We start from the raw sequence: 17611 nt of genomic DNA on the forward strand, positions 1-17611 counted from the left end.
GCCTCGGGTGACTGTGTGGAATTTGCACGTTCTCTCCTTGTCTGCTCCGGTTTCCTCCCACAGTCCAAAGATGTGCAAGCTACGTTGATTGACCATGCTAAATTACCCTTTCGTGTCAGGGTGATTAGCAGGGTAAATTTTAGGGGTTACGGGGATATGGCCTGGATGGGATTGTTGTCGGTGCAGACTCAGTGGGCCAAATGGCCTCTTTCTGCACTGTAGAGATCCTATGATTTGACATTAGAGTAGATGACTTAGTTACAGAAAGGACCAGCTTAAAGGAGGACAGTAAGGTAGGGAAGAAATTCTTCTGTTCAAGCAGCTGACGGCATGGCTCCAATGATAGAGCATTGGAAATCAGGAATGTGCAAGAAGCCAAAAATTGGAGTGCTGAGATCTCAGAGGGTTGTAGGATTGGAGAAAGTTACATGGATTGGGAGGGACGGGGCCATAGGAGAGGTTGAAAATATGAGTGAGAATTTTAAAGTTGAGTTTATGTGGGTCAGCAGGTATTGGTGTTAATGAGGATATGGGTTGCAGTGTTTTAGGTGAGCTCAGGTTTACAGAGGGTGCTAGATGGGATGCCTATGTTGAGGCATAGAAGGAATATCTGGAGGAGGGGGAGAAGACAAAACAAAGTGTTTGGGCACCGTTGATGCCTCCTGGACAAACGCAGGTTCAGTCTCCACTCATTACCAATTGAAATGAGTCACTTGGAATCTGCAGGAAGGGATAGATCAAAGCAGAATTTAATCTCATGTTGGCACATAGTTTGGGAGGAAGGGAAAACATGAAAATTAATTTTAAGGGGAAGGTTTGGAGGAAGGAAATCCAATCTTTGGGTTAAATTATAAAGTTTTCTGAAATGTGACAGATTTCTCCCATCCCCAACTTTCCTGGGTTCTTGTAATGGTCAGTAAAACAGGCTGTGCCCATGCAAAGAGATGGTGGGGAAGGCTTTGGGGCCAGTGCTCAAAAGTAACTGTAGTCTAAGCACTGTACGTGTTCAACTGAAAGATGAAATGATGCTTCGGAGCACATTTTGAAACTAATGACACAAATCACAAAACTATTTTACCGCAGCATTCCCGCTGGCTGTTTCACTTGGCAGTGATTTGGTTGTGCTTTTCAGACCACTTAAGCTACATTACATAAAACAAACTGTCTATTTTTATCAGTTGCACGAGAACTTTTCAAAGCATTGCTCACGTTTTTAATTTCATCAGACCCACTCAAAGGGACACATCCTGAGGAGACTGTGCTTGTTCTTCCTGTGTTGAAGTGTCATTACTCAGTGTGACTGCCCCGTCATAAATGAGCTTCGCTATATTAGCAGCCTTTTAACGTCAACTTCAATCTATTGCACATGACAATGTTCAGCATCTAGCAATGCTGAATTATGTACAAGTCTCGTGTTCTTCTCGAGAGTACGCTCTGCTGGTTTTGTAAAGCTCTTGTTTCTCTGAGTTGGATTCACCAATCTTGCGTTTCCAGCAGGGAGAGTGGGATGAAGCTGGAGGCTGCAGCATGAACTCTTCAAGCACAGCCCTTTGGAAATGCTGATTGTATCCTCTCGTGTATGTCTGTAATCTGCAGTGTGTCCTTCTAACACAAGACATGAGCTTGCCTCTTTTTTTTAATTGTCAGGTATGATGAATGGATCAAGGCAGACAAAATAGTGCGACCTGCAGACAAAAATGTCCCAAAAATTAAACACAGAAGGAAAATAAAGGTAAGCACATTGACATAAGCATATAGATTACATTCTGTAACTGGATAAATAATATATTGTTTAAACTGTACAGAGCATTTACTGAGATTCGTAGATTTTTGGATACTAAGAGGAATATGGTGAAAGCATGGCAAAGGGGAATGGAGATAGAACATTAGCCATAATCTTACTGAACAGTGGAACAGGCTTGCAGGGCCAAATGGCCACCTTTATATGAGGCCGACTGGAATAGCATGGGCTTGTGCGTCATGGCATCAATAATTTCTACATCATAATGTTGTTCCTGTGGAGTTGTAGCTAGATCAGTGCTCTGAATTTTGAAATGATATAGAAATCACAATGTGAAAACTAGTCTGTGTTGATGTTTATTCTCCATAAGAGTAGTCATCTTAGTCCCATATGCTTTTCTGACCCAGAGTCCTTTATTCCCCTTTCCTTCAATCACTTTGATCAATAAATCTGATAACTAATTCCACAGTCTCTCCGTCCCTCTATGTGCAAAAGAGTAAGTCCTCCTGCATGCTATCCTAAACCTCTTACAGCTACGTCCCCTTCTTCTATAGCCCTCAAAATCTAGAAACAGTCCGATCCCTTCATAATTTTAAAATCATCTATCAATTAATTCAATAATCTCTGTTCTAATAAGAACAGCCCTGATTTTTTTTCCATGATATATCCCAAGCAGGTAACTCTGTGCTGACTTTTTAACCTCTGCCACCCCCCCCCAAGAGTTCAACATATCGCCAATTGTGTGAAGCACAAATTAAAATGGATAGATAAGTCATTGTTGTTGATTTTTACTTGAAGAACTCCAGCAGAGTTGACAGATTTCTGGGGCTTGCTGAAGTGGCCACTGTTGGTGCCCAAACCTTGGCATGGAGGCAGTTAATTAAAGGGCCAAGAGCATTGCATTCAACCCAGTATGTTCAATTAATATGCAATACAGACATTTTCCAGCATGGCTTACTGGACAGATAGAAATAACTTGGATTAATGCAAATCCTTTTGGAAGCTTGGGACGTCTCAAAGCAATTTACACTGAAGGAAGTACTTTTGAACTGTAGTAATGCAGCATACTATTTTGCACAGCAAGATCCCAGAAGCAATGTGACAATGACCAGCTAATCTGTTTAAGTGATGAGGTAAATGTTAGTCTGAGCTACTGGAGGAAACTCCCCTGCTGTCCTTCAAATCATGGATCTGTTGAGGGGCAGACAGATGACATCAGATTGAGAAGGCTGATGATATAACTCCCCCCCTCAGTACTGTACTGTCTCATGTTAGCCTGGGCTGCCCTTAAAGCTTGGTAGTGGGAGGAAAAATCCTTGACCTTCTGACTGTGGGATTAAGGAATACTGGCTGATTATTTTGATTTGATTTATTGTTGTCACATGTATTAGTTTACAGTGAAAAGTATTGTTTCTTGTGCGCTGTACGGACAAAGTATACTATTCATAGGAAAAGAAAGGAGAGAGAGAGTGCAGAATGTAGTGTTACAGTCATAACTAGGGTGTAGAGAAAGATCAACTTAGTGCGAAGTAGATCCATTCAAAAGCCTGATCGCAGCAGGGAAGAAGCTGTTCTTGAGTCAGTTGGTACATCATCTCAGACTTTTGTATCTTTTTCCCGTCGGGAAAGAAGGTGGAAGAGAGAATGTCCATGGTGCGTGGGGTCCTTGATTATGCTGGCTGCTTTTTCCAAGGCATCGGGACGTGTAGATGGAGTTAATGGATGGGGGGCTGGCTTACGTGGTGGGACTGGGCTACGTTCACGTCCCTGCGTAGTTTCTCGCAATCTTGGGCGGAGCAGGAGCCGTACCAAGCTGCGATACATCAGGAAAGAAAATATTCAGGCTGCACAGTCTAGCCTCCCTGTTGCTTACTGTACCAGTAAGGTCAGTTCTCTGGACCCTTCCTGATTTGGGTATCTCAGAACTGAACAGTACATCAACCCACTTGCACCTAAGATTTTTTTCTATAATCTGAATTGTGCTGTTTCATTGGAGACAGAGAATGTAAAAAATAACATGCAGTATCATGCACGCAGCAGCACGGTGGCACAGTGGTTAGCCCTGCTGTCTCACTGCGCCAGGGACCTGGGTTCAATTCCAGCCTCAGGTCCTTGTCTGTGTGGAGTTCGCACATTCTCCCCATGTCTGCATGGGTTTCTTTCAGATGCTCCGGTTTCCTCCCGTACTTCAATAGATGTGTGGGTTAGGCAGATTGGCCATGATAAATTGACACTTCGTGTCAGGAGGATTAACAGGGTAAATACATGGGGTCACGGGCACAGGGCCTCGGTAGGATTGTTGTCGGTGCAAGCTCGATGGGCTGAATGGCCTCCTTCTGCATTGCAGGGATTCGGTGATCATGTCCTGAGCACAACCTAAAGCTTTTCGTTAAATTTTGAAGTGCAGTGTCTATCATCCAAGTGAATGAGAGAGCCGTTGTGTGTCTTGATGTCATAAACAGCAAAGAAATACTGTGGCACCTGTGCAGGTACACTGGGAGAATTTAGCATGGCCAATGCACCTAACCAGCACATCTTTCGGACTGTGGGAGGAAACCGGAGCACCCAGAGGAAACCCATGCAGACACATGGAGAATGTGCAGTCACCCAAGCTGTGAATTGAATCCGGGTCCCTGGCGCTGTGAGGCAGCGCTGCTAAGCATTGTGCCACTGGGCCGCCCCACCTAGAGAACAGTGAGAATGTGGAACTCTCTACCACAGTAGTTGAGGCAAATATGTATAAATGTAGTTTAAAGGGAAGCTAGATAAGCATTTGAGGGAGAAAGGAATCTAGAGTTATGCTGATTGAGTTCAATAAGGAAAAATGGGAATAGGCTCAAGTGGAGCACAAACACCAACATGGACAAATGGGGGCCAAGTACCTGTTTCTGTGCGGTATAGAGGTTTACAGCTTGGAGGATGAGAGTGCAGGCCTTTAAGTTATTGATTAGCAGTTAGTCTGTTTTTTGCTGGTATTGGTTGAGGGCGAATGTGTTAGTCAAGACACTGAGAGAATTTGCTGCTCCTGGTTAGACATTACTGTGAGATTGTCCTCTTACACTTGGAAAGGCATGCAAGATCTTGAATCAGTGCCTCATCATCCCTCACTAGTAGTGTGCCAAGTCATTGTTTAGTTCCAGATAGCTTTCTTAATCAGAAGCTAACAGAACCTTGGTGAAGTGTGGGTATGCCAAGATTTCAGCAATAACCTTAACACTGGGGACCAGTGAGTGATACACATTACTTCATTTGCTTGGCACTTTCAGAGTTGCTTGCCAACCCTTCAGGAGTGTCCCAGAATCTCCAGAATTAATTTACTGTTAGCAACTCCAGGAGAAAAATCTTATTTTTAGTTTCATAGACATTATCTTAGTTTCTGGAAATGTTCTTTTCATTTTCTCTCCCATCACTAATTGCCCTCAAATTGAGTGGTGCTGGGCCTTTTCAGAGGGCACTAACAAACAGCCACATTGCTATAAATCTGTGTGCCTTGCCAGGCCAGGTAAGAACTGCAGATTTCCTTCCCTAAAGGTGGGTTTTTACACCTATCGTCTTTTAATTCCAGATTCTTTTTATTGCATTCAGATTTCACCATCTGATTGAGTTGGGAACTTGGGTCTCTGTTCAGTGACAAAACCACAATGTTGTCACCTCCCCTTATGTGCTGAAATCTCCAGGAATGCATTCAACCAGAGTTGGCAATCCTGACTGAAATGGAAAAGATATTTTTCCTTTGGAAGTGGGAGTGCAGGCCTTTAAATTATTGTTTACGGTAGTCTTCCCAATTCATCTGTAGATAAACTAGAGCTAGAAACTCAGAAGAACCATTTCTTTTTAAATTTATTTATTTATTAGTGTCTCAAGTAGGCTTACTCTGCACTGAATTTACTGTGAAATTCCCTTAGTCGCCACACTCCAGTGCCTGCTCAGATACACTGAGGGAGAATTTAGCGCGGCCAATGCACCTAACCAGCATGTCTTTCGGACTGTGGGAGGAAACCGGAGCACCCGGAGGAAACCCATGCAGAGACAGGGAGAATGTGCAGACTCCGCACAGACAATCACCCAAGCCGGGAATCAAACCCGGGTTCCTGGCGCTGCGAGGCAGTGCTGCTTACCACTGTGCCACCCCACCTCGACAACAGTGAGAATGTGGAACTCTCTACCACAGTAGTTGAGGCAAATATGTATAAATGTAGTTTAAGGGGAAGCAAGATAAGCATTTGAGGGAGAAGGAAATCTAGAATTATGCTGATTGAGTTCAATAAGGAAAGATGGGAATAGGCTCAAGTGGAGCACAAATACCAACATGGACAAATGGGGGCCAAGTACCTGTTTCTGTGCAGTATATTCCAGGTAATGTCATAGAGGTTTACATCATGGAAACAGGCCCTTTGGCCCAACTTGTCTATGCCACCCTTTTTTTTTAAACCCCTAAGCTAATCCTAATTGCCTGCATTTGGCCCATATACCTCTATATCCATCGTACCCATGTAACTATCTAAATGCATTTTAAAAGATAAAATTGTACCCGCCTCTACTACTACCTCTGGCAGCTTGTTCTAGACACTCACCACCCTCTGTGTGAAAAAATTGCCCCTCTGGACACTTTTGTATCTCTCCCCTCTCACCTTAAACCTATGCCCTCTAGTTTTAGACTCCCCTACTTTTGGGAAAAGATATTGACTATCTAGCTGATCTGTGCCCCTCATTATTTTATAGGCCTCTATAAGGTCACACCTCAGCCTCCTACGGTCCAGAGTGAAAAGTCCCAGTCTATTCAGCCTCTCCTTACAACTCAATCCATTAAGTCCCGGTAGCGTCCTAGTAAATCTTTTCTGCACTCTTTCTAGTTTAGTAATATCCTTTCTATAATAGGGTGACCAGACTTGCACACAGTATTCCAAGTGTGGCCTTGCCAGTATCTTGTAAACTTCAACAAGACATTCCAACTCCTGTATTCAATGTTCTGACTGATGAAACCAAGCATGCCGAATGCCTTCTTCACCACTCTGTCCACCTGAGACTCCACTTTCAAGGAGCTTTGAACATGTACCTCTAGATCTCTTTGTTCTGTAATTCTCCCCAAAGAGTGTGGAAATTGTCATCCTGAGGGGCTGAAAAAAATAAAACCAAAGCTACCATCTGAGTAAATGAACCCATTGACCTGATTGCTGTTGAATGGCTCGGCTGCTGTTGGGACCTCTGTGGGATTGTACCCAACTGATGGGTAGTACCACTGCATGTAGCTGATTTCCCAAGGCGGAATGACTGCTTCACCCACAATAAGTGGATCATTTCCTAATTGAGTTGGTGCATGAGGCAAGAAGAATATTGACAATGAATGTTACTGAGGCGTTTTTATCTCGCTACAAGTCCCCTGTACCCTCACTAATCAGAGTAACATTGATATTTTGCAATTTGGAGATGGAGAGGAGTTTAAATTAAACTGAGGAACAAATCTGAGTCTTGGATTTGCAGTGGTTCACTTTTTTCTGCTCCAAAGGTAAAGACTGGGCTTGTTAATTGCATTCATAGAGTTTCAATAATTCCATATCAAATCCTCCTCTCAACTTTCCCATTCCATTTTCAGTAGAAAAAGCCAAACGTGACTTTCCATGCAAGCCTTAATTGCCCAATTAGGTATTGTTCTCTGCTTTCTGCTTCAGTGGAATTTCAAGCTTTTGTTGATTTATAACCTAATCGAACTGCATAATACAGACACTTTGCTGTGAATTTTAATTTATGGCTATTACAAATTGAAAGCCCAATGCTGCCACAGTTCTGTGTAGGAAGCATTCAAAATGCATTAGTTTTTTTCATGTAATTTTCACTTATAGTCCACACAAAGATAGAAAATCACCAGCGCTATTCAGAGAAAAAAATTCACATTCTCAGACTGAAATATATTGCCTTTGGTGTACCACGTCTCAGGGCTTTACTGCATTCAGTAGCCTCCTGAATTATGCTGCTAATTTTACGTTGCTACCCACCAACAACTTTGCATTTTCTGAAATTGTTCGTCTTTCAGCGCCAGGGACCCGGGTTCGATTCCCAGCTTGGGTCACTGTCTGTGTGGAGTCTGCACGTTCTCCCTGTGTCTGCGTGGGTTCCCCCCGGGTTCTCCAGTTTCCTCCCACAGTCTGAAAGAGATGCTGTACTGGTTAGGTGCATTGGCCACACTAAATTCTCCCTCGACGTACCTGAGCAGGCGCCGGAGTGTGGCAACTAGGGGATTTTCACAGCAACTTCATTGCAGTGTTAATGTAAGCCTACTTGTGATATAATAAATAAATTTAAACTTTAAAAAAAGTATCTTTTATATACTGCAGGTTACTGACTTGTTTTGTTGGGCTTGTGAATTTATAGACGTGCTAATTTGGATATGTTACAAATATCTGAGCCATGCATATGAATAGGAATGAGCCATTCAGCCCTTCAAGCCTGTTTGGCCATTCATGATTGATTTGTACCTCAACCCCATTTACCCACCTTTGCTCCATATCCTTTGATCTGCTTTCCTAACAAAAATCTTTCAATCTCAGTATCCAAAGTCTGTGTCTGCGCGTGTGTCTGTGTGTGTGTGTCTGTCTGTCTGTCTCCCACCATATCAGAACAGTTACCCATCGTAGATACCTCTGCGGTGGCACAGTGGTTAGCACTACTGCCTCACAGCACCAGGGACCTGGGTTCAATTCCCGACTTGGGTCACTATCCTGTGTGGGGTTTGCACGTTCTCCCCAGGTCTGCGTGGGTTTCCTCCGGGTGGTCCAGTTTCATCCCACACTCCAAAGATGTGCAGGTTAGATGGATTGGCCATGCTAAATTGTTCCTTAGTGTCAGGGGATTAGCAGGCTAAATGTATGGGGTTACAGGGATAGGGCCTGGAGAGATTGTTGTTGGTGCAAACTCAGTGGGCTGAATGGCCTCCTTCTCACTGTAGGAATTCTATGATTCTACAAATTAGATCACCCTTTAGTCATATATACTTCAGGAATCACAAACCTTGTTTGTGTAATAACTGAATCCATTTTAGGCCCAGTATCATTTTGGTGAAATTAGCTTATACTTCCTTGAAGGCCACTGAAACCTTGCTCGATGTAGCACCTGGAATTGAATGCAGTACTCTAGACACAATCCGAGCAGTTCTGCATAAAAGCAGTCCCAGCCAAAGGTTAGTCCAGAAAACAAAATGGTGTTTGGCAGAAGAAAAATTTGTGATGTCCATCTACGTTTCAGAGCAAAGCGGATAAAGAGAAAGAAAGGCGTGATAAAAAAGATAAAGAAGATAAATCACCCAGCAAGTCTGCCCGGCTTCGTCGCTTCTCAAAGTCCCCAGCTCACACGCTATCTTCTGACATTTCTCCGAAAGTTATTGGAGTTGGAACGAGAAGCTGTGAACAAGACAATCCCACAGAAGGCTGTTCCATCCTTAATGGAGTACAAGGTAATGCATTTACTTTCAAATAGGACTGCAAGAAAATAATTAATTGATTTGCAGTGTATATTCTGAACTGTAATTTGTTCGATGAAAGTTACATCATTTTCACCAAATACTTCTGTCGCAGACACCACCAATTATAATTAGCACAGAATATTAAGCTGTGGCTGCTGCTGTCAGCTACGAGGGAAAGCTAGCTGAATGAAAGCACCCTCATGAATTTTACAGCTAATGTTATTAATAAACCATCCTGGACTGATTCCAAGGCTGCAGTCCTCCTCTGGTGAATTCTCAAGCTTCATGTCATCTCAGTTTGTTTTTAAAATGTGTTCCTTGGGACGTGAGCATTTATTGCCCCTCCACACTTGTCCTCGACAGTGTCGGAGAGCCACGTTGTTTGAATAGCTGCAGACCACATGGTGTAGGCACAGCCAAAATGCCGTTATACTGGACTTAGTGATGATGGAAGAACAGCAGCCTACTGCTACCTGCAACAATTTGTGAGCATATAACCCCAGGTCTCTGTTCAAGTACCTTCTCTAAGGACACTCTACCTCCTTTCATTCCTCTTTTTCTTCCTACTAAATGCATCACTTCCTATGTCTCTGCATTAGATTCCGTCTGCCATGTTTTCCTGGGTGGCACCACTGCCTCACAGCACCAGGGATCCGGGTTCTATTCCTGGCTTGGGTCAATATCTGTGCAGTGTTTGCACATTCTCCTCGTGTCTGTGTGGGTTTCCTCCAATTTCCTCCCACAATGCCAAAAACATGCTGGTTAGGTGCATTGGCCGTACTAAATTCTCCCTCAGTGTACCCGAATAGGCGCCGGAGTGTGGCGATTAGTGGATTTTCACAGTAACTTCATTGCAGTGTGAATGTAAGCCTACTTGTGACACTGACCTGTCTATATCTACTTGTTGTCTGTCATCAGCCTCCTCACTGATCACTATATTTTGTTCACCTTCTGATTTTGAAATTGTACCCTACACATCCAATTTGTATTTATAATCAAGCCTTTCGCAATCTCAAGAGCTTCCAAAGAGCTTTATAATCATTGAAGTACTTTTGAATGGCAGGCAATATTGTAATGACACAAATGGCACCGATTTGCACACAATTAAGACCTCACAAACAGCAATGAGATGGTTGATGAAGTAACCTGTGTTTTTCGCCGTGTTTTTTGTGTGTTTATTGGAATGGTGCTGCGTTACTTAAGTCATGTTTATTTTATTTCTGTGTTTTATATTAACAGGTTCTGGAAGTTCTGAGGAGAGCGATGATGATGATGATGGCACTCAACGTGAAGCCACCTGGAGAAAAGGCCCACAAGAGGACACAGCAATGCAGGAGCGAAAGGAACCAGCCTTTCAGCACCTAACCACTGCCGGGCTGCCTGGAATACCCCCGACTGGCACTAAGTTGAAAAGCATCTCAGATTCCCTGGAATGGGTAAGAAGGGGGAAGCATTCTGATGACGAGGAAGAGGAAACCATGAGAACAAAACCCACAGGCCAGAAAGAACCAACAGAGAGGCGGACAAAATCGCACATGAAGCGTTCCCGGAGGAAAAAGGTGGGCGCTGATGACTGGGCACAAAAGGGGTCGCCTAACTGTAAGGGCGAGAGGTCAAAGGGCAAAGAATCTCCCCTCAACATAACCAGCAGCAGCAGCAGCAGCTCAGATGAAGAAGGTGAAAGGATTGAAGTGAAAAACTCCCCCTCCAGGAAACATAACGGTCTACAGGAAAAGAGGAAACCTCTGCACACAACTGCTTTGTTTTCCAGTTTCTCTGAAATACCTGAGAAAAGGATCAAGCTTTTAAACAATTCTGAATTAAGGGTTCAGAACGCAAAAGTGAAGGACCGGAAAGATGTGTGGTCAAGCATCCAGATCCAGTGGCCAAAGAAAGTCCTGAAGGAGCTCTTCTCTGATTCCGATACCGAGACCACATCATCCCCACCCGTGGCACCGGAAGAGCCAAAACCCGAGGCACCAGCTGAGACTGCCAAAGAGGAGGAGAGGTTGCCCTCCCTGGAAGTGGAAACTGCGCCATCGCTTATCTCCCCAGTCAGGCCCAGTGAAGAGAAGCCAACTGAAAAGCTGGACAAGAAAGGCGAGATGCCCAGCAGCGGCAGCAATTCTGTGCTCAACACTCCACCCACCACTCCTGAGTCTCCCGTCTCAGTCACAGTGACAGAGCCCACCAGGCCGCAGCCAAGCACTGTGCTCCCACAAGCCTTGGCTCCAAGTCAGGAGGAAATGCACAGTGTTAAAAGTGAGACTGACAGCACCAATGAGGTGGACAGTGTGACTGGGGAGCTGCAAGAGGGGCAGTCAGAGGGCAATGTCTCCCCAACAGGGTTTGACGCCAGTATTAGCTCCAGTAGCAGCAATCAACCCGAGACAGAACATAAGGAGAAAGGTAAGGAACTGTGCAAAAACAAAAGCATTCATTCACCACAAGAGATTGTGTGTCTAAAGTGGAGTGGGGTGAATCTCGCTTCTTCACAAGTCTATTTACAGTAAGGTCAGGCCACCTCTCCGATATTATGAGACCGCTTAGCATCAACATTGCAGCTATGGTGTAGGTGCAACTTTAAACCATGGGATGTAGTGAATTGACTTCAGAAAGAGAATATGAGAGAATGTTAACATGGACTTTAATATCAGTGCTATTTTTGAAAACAGTGAGTGGGATTTAAAGTAAAGTTTATTTATTAGTCACAAGTAGGCTTACATTAACATTGTAATGAAGTTACTGTGAAAATCCCCTAGTCGCCACACTCTGGCACTTGTTCAGGTACTCTGAGAGAGAATTTAGCATGGCCTATGCACCTAACCAGCATGTCTTTCAGACCGTGGGAGGAAACAGGAGCACCCAGAGGAAACCCACGCAGACATGGGGAGAATGTGCAGACTCCACACAGTGACCCAAACCAGGAATCAAACCCAGGTCACTGGCGCTGCAAGGCAGCAATGCTATCCACTGTGCCACTAGATTTACTGAGCAACCCGTCACCAAACACACGTTTGAGGGTGAAGGAGACAGCCTGTTATTGACAGCAGGATCTTCTGCTCTCTCTGCTGTGAATATAGTTTCTTATTGAATGCATCCCTTGGCGAGGGGGGTGCATCATTGACAGGACGTGAAGAATCCAGCCAGTAAACCGAGAAGTTATAAAGGCTTCTTTCATGTGACAGACCTTGTTTATTAGCTCGCTGCTTTGGATTGAATTACTTTGACCCCACAAGCTGGCTGGGCACACAGCAGCAGACATTCAGTTCATGGCCAGTGCCATTCATGACCTTAGAACAGTCATGCTCGAACCCAATGTCACATGTGGTCTTGAGAAAGCACAACTGTGCGATGGGATCCTGTCCGAGCATACCCCTGCTCAGACAGTAAGTCATGTTGGCCCTAAACCCAGACCCTCTTTCCCGGGTCTGGCACCCCCCAGTTTGAGCTAACTTGTGGAAATGCCCTCCGTGCCCTTTGCCACGACATGAGGTGTTTCCTGTATGGGCTGCTGCTACACAGCTTCTACTACTGTGTCCTCACCTGTTGTCCGTGCCTTGTTGCCATCCAGCAGCAGAGGTCCCCTCTGAGGAGGGATCCTACCCCAATACATCGGGGATCTGGGGGTGGAGGCTGGTAAGTGCAGCAGTTCCATTCACTCGTAAACTGCACTGGTCACAGACTCTCCGGAAACTGGCCCTTTTTGCGATTTGGCAGGGTCCATGGACCATGCCTACGTTTTGTGTTATATTCTGCAGTTCCCTTTCAGTTACTGGAAAAGCATCTTATTGATGTTTTGTTTGCACTTCAGTCCCACACTCCTGATCCATGGGCACCCAGTGCACGGGGGGGGGAGGGCAGAGGACCCCCTCACAAGCCTGCCCCTTGGCCTAGACAGACTCGCCATAAATAGGTCCAGACAGCAGGCGACCAAGGGGGCTGTGCAACCCAACTGTCTGCCCTCTACCGAGGCTACATTCACAGCCGGCCAGGGAACATGTGGAGTCCATGGACAGCATTGGGACCTTCTGTGCCTGTTGAGCCCTGCAGGAGCTGGGATGCCTTATTGACCCTTTTCATCACATTTTGATGTTTTAAGTTTCCTTTATGCTTTGTCTTTTTGATTTGGATGGTTTCCTTCTTTTTGGGGGCTGCCCTTCTTGCTTTATCCCTGAATTTGATTAATTTAGTTTATCGGTTTTGCATTAAGACAAATGCACAGAATCACTTTAACTTCAGGAAGGAGAAAACTTCAAAAAGTCAAATTTAAATTTACACCAGCATTTTTTCACTTGTGGATTTTCTAGATATTTTGCTGAATTGTAGTTTTTATTTAAATTGAAACTCGTACGTTGTTGTCCAGGCTAGTAGCTTATGGTCATCCCCAATGGCACCTTCCTCAACTTGTTTAAAAGGTTATTTATTAGTATTACAAGTAGACTTACATTAACACTGCAATGAAGTTACTATGAAAATCCCCTTGTCGCCACATTCCTGTTTGGGTCCACTGACGGAGAATTTAGCATGGCCTATGCAACTAACCAGCACGTCTTTCAGACTGTGGGAGGAAACCGGAGCACCCAGAAGAAACCCACGCAGACACAGGGAGAACGTGCAGACTTCGCAGGGACAGTGACCCAAGCTGGGAATCAAACCAGGTCCTGTGCTGTCCTGCGGTGTAAATATACTCCTGCTGATGTTATGATGGAAATTTCAGGATTTTGACCCAGTGACAAGTGAAAAGTAGTGGTGTAGTTCCACTTCAGGATGGTGTGTGGCTTGGAGAAGAATTTGCAGGTGGTGGTCCCCATGTGTCTGCTGCACTGGTCCTTCCAGGTGGTGGAGAAAGTGGGTTCGGGAGCTGCTCCTGAAGAAGCTTTGATTCAGTGCTGCATTGCTCACTAGTACAAGAGATTGAGTTGATCTGAGTGACGTTCTCAGGCTTCGGGGCAGTTTGTGATTGAGCAGCTTGTGGACGTAAGAGCGTTCGGGATATTGATCTCTGCCTCATTGCACTATGAGAAAGATGAGCATCAGAGAATGATGCAGCGTAAAAACAGGTCATTCAGCATCTTATACCGATGCTGAACATGGCCACACTGTGCATGGTACACACTGTTCTGTCTGTCCCCAACCTGAAATGTGGCCTGACCATCAACTGCTGATATGTGCTTCTAGTGATGGGAGTCTAGTTACATGAAGGACTAAGATGGTTACACTAACTTCACACTGGAGCAAGGATTCATTTGATATATCAAAATTAAAACAACATTTAATTATAACTCAGTTTAAATTAATTTATAATTTGATCTCCATAATACGGGAATAACTGTACTGAAAATATATCCTTTTTTTAACATGAAAAGGCACTCCTCTGCCTTTCAGTTAGTGTTGCAGACTAGGAGGTCAAATAATGGAAAATGTAACTATTCCATAACTGAAGTATTTGAAATATTTTTCCGTGCTGGCCACTTGTTAGAATGTAAAACCTGCATTTTACATTGCAACTCATCTGTTCATCATGTATGTTAACAGCTCCCCATAACCAACATGATCCTTATTGAAGCTATCATGTTAGCAATTGCAGCATATCAGTGGTTGCACAAGTGTCAAACATTAATCCACGTTTAGCGGGGTTGGTCAGGGGAGGGATGTTGGCGCAGGACTCCAGGACAAGTTTCAGCTCTTCACACCCCAGACTATATACCCAGTGACCAAAGAAAGAAAATACTTCTTGTCTGGGCAGCACGGTGGCACTGTAATTAGCACTGCTGCCTCACAGTGCCAGGGACCCGAGTCAATTTCAGCCTCGGGCCACTGTCTGTGCAGGGTTTGTACGTTCTCCCTGTGTCTGTGTGGGTTTCCTCCAGGTGCTCTGGTTTCCTCCCACAGTCCAAAGATGTGCAGTTAGGTTGCTTGGCCATACTAAATTGACCCTAGTGTTGGGAGGTTAGCAGAGTAAATATGTGGGGTTACGGGAATCAGGCCTGGGTGGGATTAGAATCACAGAAACGCTACAGTACAGGAAGAGGCCATTCAGCCCATCAAGTCTGCACCAACCACAATCCCACCCAGGCCCTACCCCCATTTCCCTACATATTTACCCAGTAACCCCTCTAACCTACGCATTTTAGGGCACTAAGGACAGTTTTTAGCATGGCCAATCAACTTAACCCGCACATCTTTGGACTGTGGGAGGAAACTGGAGCACCCGGAAGAAACCGACGCAGACACGAGGAGAATGTGCTAACTCCACACAGACAGAGACCCAAGCCGGAAATCGAACCCAGGCCCCTGGAGCTGTGAAGCAGCAGTGCTGACCACTGTGTTACCGGATTGTGGTCGATGTAGACTTGATGGGCGGAATGGACTCCTTCTGCACTGTAGGGATTGTATGATTCTATGAACTGTCAAACATAGAGAAGTAACTGCCCTGTTTGTGCAGCAGAACCTGTACTGGTTGTAATACGGCATCAGAGGCTGTGGCTACCATACTGTACAACACAGCCAGAATCAACAGACTGGCGTTCTCTGCAGAATCTGGAATCCTAATTGGCTGATTTGAAAGTTGAATGGGCTGGAACATGACTTTATACAACATTTTTTAAGCCTGACTAGTGAAGCCCACAACAAAACATAAGTACCAGGCAATTAGCACTTCCAACAACAAAGAACTTATCTCCACTTAACATTCACTGAGTACCACACCGTTCACATCCTACGAATTACCATTACTGGAATTTAACTGGACCAGCCACATAAATACTGTAACTGCAGGGCAGCTCAGAGGCTGGGAATTCTGCAGTGACTCCTGACTCCCCAAAGCCTATCTACCATCTACAAGGTAATAATCATAAATGTGGAGGAATACTCTGCATTCATCTGGATGAATGCAACTCTAACAGCACTAAAGAACTTCAGCACCATCCAGCAAAAAGTAACCCGCTTGATTAGTGCCACATCCACCACCTTAAATATTCACATCCACCACCACCAATGCACAATACCATCAATAAGGTATATTTATGCAACTTGCCAAGACTCCTACAGTAGTACATTCCAAACCTATGACCTGCATCACCTAGAAGGGCAAGGGCAGCAGGCAATGATAACAAACACCACCACCTGTGACACTAATAATAAATACAATAGTGAACCAGATGGGTTTATGACAATCAGTAAATACTTTAATGGTCACCATCACTGAGACTAACTTTCATTCAGGATTTGTTATTGTCTGAGTTTAAATTCCATCAGCTGACTCGATGGGATTTGAACTCGTATCCCCCAGACTATTAGCCTTGCCTTTGGATTACTAATTCACTGACTGTACCACTACTCCACCGGTCTCCCATTATACTCCAAATCCAGTGTCCTCGCTCTGTTTTCTTTTTATACTTTTTTTGATTTCCACCTCAAAATCCTAGCTACTATTCAGACCTTTGAAGATTAAGCACTTGGTTTGGAGACTGTGCCACGATTTGTATGTGGGCTGAGATTTCTTGGGCCTTCATTTACTTTACTAAGTTTGTCCCTTCAAATTGCCAGCAACTGTCCTAAGTTTGCAAACTCCTCTTGAGTATAAGTGTCTCTGGCATTTTGAGTATAGCCACCTTGGTTCAGAACTCCCTTGCTTGCTTTCCTCAATTTGGCTATACCAGAAATTCAACTCACGGTTAGGAATCCTTCAACTAACAAGAATTTTAACTCATTTTTCCAGAGTGCAGAATCTTAACCATGTTATGCTGAAGAAGATGTTTCCTTCACTTCAGCTTCTTCTAAATTGGCGGCACGGCTTCTAATGGGCAGCACAGTGGTTAGCACTGCTGCCTCACAGTGCCAGGGACCTGGGTTCAATTCCAGCTTGGGTCACAGTCTGTGTGGAGTCTGCATGGGTTTCCTCTGGGTGCTGTGGTTTTCTCCCTCTAACATGTTGGTTAGGTGCATTGGCCTCAGTGTACCCGACCAAGAGCTGGAATGTGGCGACTAGGGGATTTTCACAGTAACTTCATCGCACTGTTAATGTAAGCTCACTGAGGGAGAATTTAGCATGGCCTATGCACCTAACCAGCACATCTTTTGGACTGTGGGGGGAAACTGGAGCACCCGGAAGAAACCCATACAGACACGGGAAGAACATGCAGAGTCCACACAGACACTGACCCGAGCTGGGAATCGAACCCAGTCCTTGGCGCTCTGAAGCAGCAGTGCTAACCACTGTGCCATCAATAAATTTTCGGGAGGACTGAAAGCATCGTTTTTGGTCCCTGCTCCAAACTCCTAACTGCACACTGCATTCCACGTCCTGACAACAGTCTAAAATCAAACCAGTCTGTTCATTATCTTGATATCATACTTAGCCCAGAGATGCATTTCCAACCTTATTCCCATTTCCATTTTGGTAACATTGT

The 17611-nt window shown here is 44.6% G+C and overlaps 1 protein-coding gene across 3 annotated transcripts in view; it reads left to right on the forward strand.

Moving 5' to 3' along the window:
- The window catches only part of arid4b (AT-rich interaction domain 4B), a 196279-nt gene that overhangs the window by 158915 nt on the left and 19753 nt on the right, over positions 1–17611 (forward strand). For all 3 annotated transcript variants that reach the window (XM_080191891.1, XM_080191893.1, XM_080191892.1), the window contains 3 exons: positions 1648–1732; positions 8981–9188; positions 10437–11606. In XM_080191891.1, the coding sequence (XP_080048017.1) occupies positions 1648–1732; positions 8981–9188; positions 10437–11606 (1463 nt within the window). The remainder of the gene's footprint in view (positions 1–1647; positions 1733–8980; positions 9189–10436; positions 11607–17611) is intronic.

Source organism: Carcharhinus amblyrhynchos, chromosome 7, assembly GCF_965287045.1.
Source record: "Carcharhinus amblyrhynchos chromosome 7, sCarAmb.v2.hapA, whole genome shotgun sequence".
NCBI classification, from domain to species: Eukaryota; Metazoa; Chordata; class Chondrichthyes; order Carcharhiniformes; family Carcharhinidae; genus Carcharhinus; species Carcharhinus amblyrhynchos.